Source organism: Rhinoraja longicauda, chromosome 15, assembly GCF_053455715.1.
Source record: "Rhinoraja longicauda isolate Sanriku21f chromosome 15, sRhiLon1.1, whole genome shotgun sequence".
NCBI lineage: Eukaryota > Metazoa > Chordata > Chondrichthyes > Rajiformes > Arhynchobatidae > Rhinoraja > Rhinoraja longicauda.
In genome coordinates, this window is record NC_135967.1 from 27038850 (window position 1) to 27049386 (window position 10537).

Genomic DNA, 10537 nt, shown 5'->3' on the forward strand with positions numbered 1-10537 from the left:
GGGGGCTAATACCCTTTTAGCATATAAAAGACATGCTCAATTGGGTTCAGATCGGGTGATTGACTTGGCCACTCAAGAATTGACCATTTTTTAGCTTTGAAAAACTCCTTTGTTGCTTTAGCAGTATGTTTGGGATCATTGTCTCGCTCAGGAATGAATGGCCAATGAGTTTTGAGGCATTTGTTTGAACTTGAGCTGATAGGATGTGTCTATATACTTCAGAATTCATTATGCTACTACCATCAATGACGATAAGTGAGCCAGTACCTTCAGCAGCCATACATGCCCAGGCCATAAGACTTCCACTACCATGCTTCACAGATGAGACGGTATGCTTTGGTTCCTGGGCAGTTCCTTCTCTCCTCCATACTTTGCTCTTGCCATCGCTCTGATATAAGTTAATCTTCGTCTCATCCGTCCACAAGACCTTTTTCCAGAACTGTGGTTGTTCTTTTAAGTACTTCTTGGCAAACTGTAACCTGGCCATCCTATTTTTGCAGCTAACCAGTGGTTTGCATCTTGCAGTGTAGCCTCTGTATTTCTGTTCATGAAGTCTTATGAGGACAGTGGCCGTTGACAAATCCACACCTGACTCCTGAAGAGTGTTTCTGATCTGTTGGACAGGTGTTTGGGGAATTTTCTTTATTGTAGAGATAATTCTTCTGTCATCAGCTGTGGAAGTCTTCCTTGGCCTGCCAGTCCCTTTGCGATTAGTAAGCTCACCAGTGCTCTCTTTCTTCTCAATGATGTTCCAAACAGTTGATTTTGATAAGCCTTAGGTATGGCTGATGTCTCTAACAGTTTTATTCTTGTTTCTCAGTCTCATAATGGCTTCTTTGACTTTCAATGGCACAACTTTGGTCCTCATGTTGAAAAACAGTAATAAAAGTTTCCAAAGGTGATGGAAAGACTGGAGAAAAGATGGTGCTGAGTGCTCTCTTATACCTGCACTAAGGAGGCAATTAAACACACCTGTGCAATTACAAACACCTGTGAAGCCATGTGTCCCAAACATTATGGTGCCTTGAAATGGGGGGACTATGTATAAACACAGCTGTAATTTTAAATGGTGAAAACAAAATGTATAAAAGTGGCCTTTATGAAAATCTGACAATGTGCACTTTAACCACATGTGATTTTCTTTCTATAACAAATCTCAAATTGTGGAGTACAGAGGCAAATAAATAAATGATGGGTCTTTGTCCCAAACATTATGGAGGGCACTGTACTTGTACCCTCCAATATTGTACTGGATGTTTAGACATGTGTTTGACATTTACACATGTTCTCATAACGGATGTCTGCCAATACAGTACATCTGGGCAGAAAGATCGATGTGGACCTTGATTTGGATTGTTACCCAGTATGTTAGATTGGCCTAACATGGCCCCTTCATTTGTGGTCCCTGCACATATATATAAGACCCATGTGTATAATCTACAAGTAGCCTGTGAGTTTAATGATCATCAGACCCAGAGTCAATTCAATAGACTGTCAATGAAAGTAAGATTTCATATTTCCTTTTCATGGTAAGGTATTTAAAAATATTTTAAACTGCTATTTCTAAATAGCAATATTTATTTTTATGTTTGCTACAATATGGTTCATGGGATTTGCAATTATTTTTAGACATTTTATCAAAATGATTGGGCTTGAAATGCCATATGTTTTCATTTCTTCATTCATTACGTTCAGTATAATTAAAGAAGCTATGACATAGAAGTATTAGTTTGTTTCCTTTTGACACGGTTTCTACTTCTGTTTGGTCCAGGCTGCGTTGATCATGCAGGTTCTCCAGTTGACTCCAGAACAGATCGCCATGCTACCCCCAGAACAGAGACAGAGCATCCTTATCCTGAAAGAACAGATTCAAAAATCTGCAGGAGCTCCTTGAGGTAAATTTGAGAAGTCACTGAACATTTGGCTATGCTCAACTTTGTAAGTTAGGAATAACATATGTCAGTATAGTGTGTAGGAAAGAACTGCAGATGCTGGTTTAAATCGACGGTAGATGCAAAATGCTGGAGTAACTCAGCGGGACAGGCGTCATCTCTGGAGAGAAGGAATGGGTGACTTTTCGGGTCGAGACGGGTCGGGTCTGAAGAAGGATCTCGATCTGAAACGTCACCCATTCTTTTCTCCAGAGGACCGGCCTGTCTCGTTGAGTTACTCCAGCATTTTGTGTCTATGTCAGTATAGTTATGGATTAAGAAATAGTTATTCCCAAGATGTATAATTTGTAAACATGCCCCATCAAAGAATGTAACCAGTCAAGTATATAATTTCATATTCTGAAACTCTGCTCAGTTTACTGAACTAGAGTGAGGAGAAAGACTTTATAGTCTTTGAAAAATTCAGCACAGAAACAACTATTCATATCATATCATATATCATATATATACAGCCGGAAACAGGCCTTTTCGGCCCTCCAATTCCGTGCAGCCCAGTGATCCCCGTACATTAACACTATCCTACACCCACTAGGGACAATTTTTACATTTACCCAGCCAATTAACCTACATACCTGTACGTCTTTGGAGTGTGGGAGGAAACCGAAGATCTCGGAGAAAACCCACGCAGGTCACGGGGAGAACGTACAAACTCCTTACAGTGCAGCACCCGTAGTCAGGATCGAACCTGAGTCTCCGGCGCTGCATTTGCTGTAAAGCAGCAACTCTACCGCTGCGCTACCGTGCCGCCCTAGGATGCCTATGTCCTCTTTACTTGTGTTTGACCAATATCCCTCTAAACCTTTCCTATCCATGTACTTGTCCAAACGTTTTTAAAATATTGTTATTGTACCTGCCTCCATCACTTTGTCTGGCAGCTATTCCCATGTATGTATCACCTTTGTGTGAAGAGGTTATTTCTCACGTTCCTATGAAATCTTTCCCACCTCACCTTTAATCTATGCTCTCTGGTTTTAGATTCCTCAAATTAGGAAAAAGAATATGTGGATTCACCATATTTATGCACCTCATGAATTTATACACCTCTATGAGATTACCCTTCAGCATTCTGCACTCCAACGAATAAAGTCCGAGCCTGCCGAACCTCTGTATAACTTCATCCCTCGTGTCTTGGCAACAGCCTCGTAAATCTTCTCTACAGTCTTATTAAGATTCATTGAACTGGATTAATTTTGAATTTCAGCTCAATTTGTTGACAGGTGAGATTGTCATCAAATTATACAACATGTGTAAGACGATATCACTTCAATTCACGATTGTGCTTAAGACTATAATTCACTTAATATTTCTTTCCCTTTGAGTACATTAAATTTTACTTTTAATGGTGACATTGTTTCTGCATCATTTGTTAAGCTCTTCTTGTAATAGCTCTTCTTGACAAATCTGTGTAAAACAAACCTGCTCAAATATTTGACAAACCCGCTTCAAGAGATATAAGAAATAAAAACAGCAAAATGGAAATACTCAGGAGGTTGGGTAGAATCTGTGGGAAGACGAAAAGTTACCGTTTTGGGTCCAAGACTGTTCATCAGAACAAACATTGCTGGAAGTTAATGAAAGAATTTTGAGAAATGCCTTCATGTGAAAAGAAAGAAGTAAAGAGGCGGAGGTTTGGAGAAGGAATTCCAGTGCTTAGGGGGTTAGCAACAAAAGCCATGCCCACCAGTACTGGATTGATTAAAGTTAGGAATTATCAAAAAGCCAGATCTGAAGGGGCACAGTTTTCTCTGTATTGTTGAGATGAAGGTTAAAGGGATAAGAAAGATGAATTTGAAAACAATGATGATTTTAGAAGGATAACGAGTGGAGAAATTGTAGGTGGGTTTAATCTGGGTAAGTAATGAGGTATTGGGAGGTCAAATGTAAGGGAAAATTCTACAATTATTGACAGCAGAGGGATCTTGGGGGTCTAAATCCACAACTCCCTGGAAATCGCAACACAAGTAGATAGGGTGGTAAAGAAGGCGTATGGTGTGCTTGCCTTCATTGTTCAAGGCATTGAGTATAAAAATTAGGAAGTCGTGTTGCAGCTTTATAAAACTATTGGTTGGGCTGCATTTAGAGTATTGTGAGCAATGTTGGTCACCCCATTTGAGGAAGAATGTGGTGGCTTTGGGGAGGTAGCAAAAGCGATTTACCAGGATGCTGCCTGGATTAGAAGGTGGAGAGACTGGACAAATTTGGATGTTTTTTCTGTGCAGTGTTGTAGACTAAGTTGAGTCTTAATAGAAGTTAAGTGTATTAAATTATGAGGGCATAGATAGGGTAGACATTCAGAATCTTTACCCCAGGGTGGAATGTCAAATACTAGAGTATCTAGCTTTAAGATGAGAATGGGAAAGTTCAAAGGAGATGTGCTGGTCAAGTTATTTTTACACACAGAGTGGTTGGTGCTTAGACCATGCTGCTGGGTGGTGGTGAAAGCAGATACGATAATGGCATTTAAGGGGCTCATAGACAGGCACAGGTATATGCAAAGAATGGAGGAATTTGGCATCGTGTTCAACAGATGTCGAAGGGCCTGTTCCTGTGTTGTACTGTTGTAACTCCACCCTGATTCTCCACCAACAATAGAGGCAATGTGCAGCAACCAGTTAGCCCACCAGCCAGCACATCCTGTCACAAGGGGAACACGTAAACACATGGCACTGGAGGTCAAGATTGAACCTGGGTCACCTGGAACCTGACGCCCCATATTTACTGAGCTTATTTGGTTTTGAGTGTTACTACTGCAATTTTATTTAACCAAATAAAATTTGAATTATTTCATCTGTAATCCACTTTACTGAAATCTTTTTCCAAGTCAATTTGCTCTTCAAAATAAATAATTATACAACTGATGTGGTATTGGCTGTTGGACTTGCAACAGCCAACAGTTGGACTAGTATCCCCTTTTCTGGATATCCTGCAGTTGTAACAGGAGATGTGCTGGTCTTTGATCATTTGAAATGGATCGCTACACCATATTTGTCCATCAAGCAATGTGTTAAATTTTTATTGATGTGGCTGTGTTGCTATTTTAACCAGGTGGTGCCTTTCCCATATACTGGTCTTGTTCGTTCTCCACATCACCTCACCGAATGCTTTTATTCATGTCTTTGCACCATACAAGACTTGCATATATACCAGCAGCCTAAAAGGGCATTGTGAATATTGTACATTTAAGTGGCTTTCTTTATGTAAGTTAACAAATATAATTAAGCGTCTAACCATGTGGAATACATACCCCAGCATAATTCTCAGGTCCTGAGCACGATTATAGAATTTTAACCAAGAACACTGCATGTAGTTGTTCATGGTGATTTGATCATTTGTGTAATTTGATGTATGCTGTTGAAATAATAACCTGGCAATGATAGGTAACAGCACTCACAAGCTTAACTAAGTGCAATTTGTATCTCAGACATGCACAGATTTGCAGGCCCCATTGTAGGATTGATTTTTTGTGGATATTAAATGGTGAATTTTATGGATTTTTTTCTCTCCATGATCAGGTGTTTCAGTCATAAAATCTAACTTTTAGCTGCATTAGTTCACTATAGTGATGATATTTGTGGGCAAAGACCAAAGGAATTCTTTGGTGGTCTAGTTGGTTTTGCAGTACTTGGCTGGCGGAAGGGAAACATTTATGAAAATAGATCAAAGTTTTGAATGGTCATGTTAATGGTCTGCACTTACAACATTTTATTAGTGTATGTTTAGGAATTCCAATGTTTGATCAAAACTAATGAACTAAATTTATCAAGGTTCGTGATCGTAGGATTTAAGAGCTGGAGATCATATTTTTAGATGTAACATCAGGCTAGAATTTTTATGTTTCACCTCTGCAGAACATAATTGAGTGAAGTATATGTGGAATTTTTCTGCCATCAGTCCAGCTCAGTTTACTTTTTTTGTGATGAAAACAAGTTTCCAGTCTGCACTTTCGGCTGTGTTTATAAGAATTCCCTGACTCTTGCCATTTTTGTCTTTCAGAATGGATATTTTGCGGACTGTCAACTTCTCAAGGAAGATTATTTCTCTGGTTACCTATTACACTGGCAGTGTAAAACGTGGAGTTGTCCTTTGCTTCAACTAATTGAAGAAAAGAAAACCTTAAACATACTTTATGATTATGGATACACTTATTCGCCGAATGTGTTTCCTTTACCCGCTTTGTTAAAAAAATTATCATAAAGCTTTGATGCATTGAATATATGGGACAAGAGAAGGAAATTTGAAAAACTAACAGGACTGTTTTGTGGGTATATTAGGGGTTTAAAGAAATTTTCAGCAAAAAAACATACGTACTTCATGTTATGTTGGATGTGGCATTACATTGGGTTAAAAAAATCAACGGAAAATGGAGCAGATGTGTGTTTTCTGAATATATTAAATCTCTACATTTGCCCACCATAAAAACATGCTCCATTTTTTCCACAGGGTAGCAGTTTTACCACTGAACTGATGCTTTCTATTTTTCAAAATGTTATGTTTATTTTTATATCCACCCCTCTTTTGAAAACAAGTTGCAGCTGCAGCCATTAAGACTTTCTGATGATTATTAGCATTAAGGTTCAGTTGTGTTCTTGGTTGCTATTGAATATGTTGGAAAAATGTGACACTTGCAACATTAAACAAAAACGGAAATAAATTTCATCTCAATGTCCATACTCAGTTTTGTATCTTTATTTATAGCAAGTTGTGTAAACATAAAAATCATATACTTTACAGTTAATTCAATGTGCATACCTTAGAGAGGGATTCCACAATAGCTTAATTAACCGAGTACCCAGAAATATATGGAAAATGATTTGAACTTTAACCATGCTGCATGTTTTCTGAGAGGTACCAGTATAATCCTAAAATTCTAAATATTGTATTCCCCCTCCCCAAGTGATGAATAATTAGAACTGTTTGAACATCACTCCACTGGCAGTCTGAATCTACATCTGGCAGGATTAGAAAAGCAGCTCTTAGCATTCTGGATATTTTTTTTGAGTAGATGGATGTATGATTTGGGAGCAGTTTGACCAGCAGCGTGCCCACCAAGCAGACAACTGTTTTGAACATTCTATTCTCTGACTGATACAGGTGGACAGATTTTACAAATTCAAATCAGACTTGTGTATTTTGTTCTGCTTTGTGGGTTTAAGGGTATATTGATCAACAATATTCTGCAGATATGATACTGCAGTTTCTGGAATCTTGCATAGAACACAAAGTGCTGGAGTATCTCAAGGTCAGACAGCATCTCTGGATGACATAATAGGTGACATCTCAGTTGGGATCCTTCCTTAAACATGTTCTTAAACATTTCTCCGAATCTCAGCCTTTGTCTATTGCTCCCAATTACAATCTACCCCACAGCCATCACCTAACCTTGTCTCTCACTATTGCCAGTCATGTTTTCACCATCATGTCATGACCTCTGGAATTCCCTCCCATACCTCTTTATCACTTCACATTGTTACTCCCTTAAAGGACCGCTTAACCTACCTAAGGTCACAAAGGGTGAGGTAGAACATGTTTGCAAGTTTCTTTTTTGAGTATGGCAGTGGGATTCTAAATTGCAATAAAGGTGGGTTTGGAGCAGTAAAATTAATCTTTTTACAGGTATACGTGTGTAAATGACAGAACATAGAACAGTACAGCGCAAAAACAGGCTCTTCGGATCACAATGTATGTGCCGAACATGATGCCAAGACTATCTCTTGTATAACTGCCCATAACCCATATCCTTCCATTCTCTGAATATGCCTACACCTATCCAAAAGTATTTTAAAAGCCATCAGGTCTTTTAAATGCCTTTAAACTTTACCCTCTCACTTAAAGCTATGCCCACTAGTATTTGATTTTTCCATCCTGGGGGAAAAAAGATTTTGACAGTCTTATAACTAACCCATCTACATCCAAGTTATTTATATAAACATAGCACAAAAAGTAAGGAAATTTGTGTTTGGTAGATTGTTTCTGTTGTAACAATGCTTCTTGGCAATAAATCTTATACCGTTGGAAAGCCTGTTTATTTCCCTTTTAAATGGTGCCACATTTGTAAGGAACATGCATTTGTGGGATGAGCAGCAGAGCTGAGTATGTGGGTTGCGCCCATGAAAAATCTGCCAAATCTTCTCTGCCAATGCCAAACAGCTTATTCTGCCATTGACTCTTGTTCGGTGTTGTTTGGTGGATTGGATGATTGAAGTCTGAAGAAACAAGACATATTGGCAATTTAACAATTTATTCATTTAATAAACGGGAGCCTCAGTAGCGTGTGGAAGAACCATACACAGCCACAACAGCCTGGTACCTCCTCCTCATGCTGGTCACCAGCCTGGTCACACACTGTTGTGGGATGGCATCCCATTCTTCAACCAGCATTTGTCGCAAGTCAGCCAACGTGGTTGTGTTGGTCACTCTGGCACGAACAGCACGCCCAAGCTGATCCCACAAGTGTTCAATGGGGTTGAGGTCAGGACTGCTGGCAGGCCATTCCATCCTCTCCACTCCCAAATTCTGGAGGTAGTCTCTGAGAAACCCTACTCTGTGGGCCGAGCATTGTCATCTTGGAGGATAGAGTTCGGTCCCAGACTGTGGAGATATGGGATTGCCACTGGTTGCAGAATCTCATCTCGATATCTCTCTGCATTGAGATTGCCTCCAATGATGACAAGCCTCGTTTTTCCAGTGAGGGAGATGCCGCCCCACACCATCACACTGCCCCCACCAAAAGATGTTACTCTATCGGTGTAGCAATCAGCATAGCGTTCTCCGCGTCTTCTCCACACTTTGATCCTATGATCCAACTGCCGTAGGCAGAATCTGGACTGATTGCTGAACATAACGTTCCTCCACATGTTCAGGTTCCAGTGCACGTGTTGCCGACACCAGCGCAAACGGGCCTGACGGTGAAGGGCAGTCATGGCAGGCCTCCTGGCAGCCCTATGAGACCGGAGATCGGCTGCGTGCAGTCTGTTCCGAATTGTCTGGGCAGAGAGCCGTCGGCCATATCGTCCTGCAAACCTTGACTGCAAATCTGTAGAAGACAGCCTACGGTTCCTAAGTGCTGACGGTGAGGAAACGGTCTTCTTCGGGTGTCGTCTTCTTGGGACGCCCACTTCGCGGCCTGTCTCTGACATCCCCCGTTATATGGAACTTGGCCTTCACTTTGGAGATGGTACTAGGGCTCACTCCAAATAATGCCGCAACTTGGTTTTGCGGAACACCAGCTTGAAGTTGCCCTATCGCACGGGCCCTATCCTGATCAGTCAAACGTGGCATGCCGATTCTTGGAACAGACACCTACTGACCACTGTAGCAGGGCCCATGCTCACAGATGCTGCCAATCAGGTGCCAATCAGGCACCTGATTGTCAGCACCTGGGGGTACCAGAAGCTCAAAACAAGAGTCAATAGCAACAGCAGAATAAGCTGTTTGGCATTGGCAGAGATTTGGCAAATATTTCATGGGCGCAACCCATATACTCAGCTCTGCTGCTCATCCCACAAATGCATGTTCCTTACAAATGTGGCACCATTTAAAAGGGAAATAAACAGGCTTTCCAACGGTATAAGATTTATTGCCAAGAAGCATTGTTACAACAAAGAAATAATCTACCAAACACAAATTTCCTTACTTTTTGTGCTATGTTTATATATCAAAAACTGCACCTGCCCCAGCACATATTCCCGCAGAACTCCATTGGTCACAGACCTCCAGCCTGAATGGTGTCTTTCCACCACCACCCTCTGTCTTCTATCAGTAAGCCAGTTCAGAATCCATATGACCAAGTCATTATTAATCTGATACTTGCATTTCATTCATGGTTAATATAGCTTGAACATTTTTCCCCAACAAACAATAACATAATCGGTAGAAATCATGTTCACCCCCAACACTCTTTATAGTATTACTTACTGAAGTATGCTTTAGCCATAATGTCTTATGAGTTCTTATAAGAGTTTAACCTTTCATATAAAAAAAATCTTAGGCTGTTGAGCTAGGGGAATATTAAATAACTATATCCCTCTTAAAAACAATAAATTGCTAGTTTTTTCCAACATTAATTTACAGACAATACCTTGAGCCCATGGGGCCAATATATTTCAGTTGTTTGACATTTAAATGTATGTAACAGTAAAGGTTGATTATGTTCATAACTCATGCAATTATCAAACATTACCTAATTATTATCATTCACCTTTTTGACCCGTACTGCAAGTGAGCAATGAGTTTCAATGTAAAAACAACAGAAAATGCTGGAAATCCCAGCAGATGAGACAACATTTTGCAGAGAAAACAAAACAAACGTTGATGTTCTAAGGCCTTGGGTAGAGAATTAACCATTGTTTTATTGAATAGTGAAGATTCTGAGGAGCTGGTGCACACCAGACATAGTCTATTCTTCAACATCCATTAAAATGGGGAGAAAATAGCCGTGTGCATTGTAAGCTTCATGGAAATGAGTTTCAAGACATTGCGCTTCTATGAAATCAGAAATTTTAAGTTTGTGAGAAGAGATGGATGCTGGATCCTATAAAATTAGAATTCTTCCTTGTGTTTTGTTTCCCAGGTATTTCCCCTGAAAA

The 10537-nt window shown here is 40.0% G+C and overlaps 1 protein-coding gene across 2 annotated transcripts in view; it reads left to right on the forward strand.

Moving 5' to 3' along the window:
- cstf2 (cleavage stimulation factor, 3' pre-RNA, subunit 2) overlaps window positions 1-7038 on the forward strand; it is a 46861-nt gene extending 39823 nt beyond the window's left edge. For both annotated transcript variants that reach the window (XM_078412345.1, XM_078412346.1), the window contains 2 exons: window positions 1772-1895; window positions 5946-7038. In XM_078412345.1, coding sequence (XP_078268471.1) covers window positions 1772-1894 — 123 coding nt within the window. In that variant the 3' untranslated portion in view covers window position 1895; window positions 5946-7038. The remainder of the gene's footprint in view (window positions 1-1771; window positions 1896-5945) is intronic.
- The last annotated feature ends 3499 nt before the right edge of the window (window positions 7039-10537 follow it).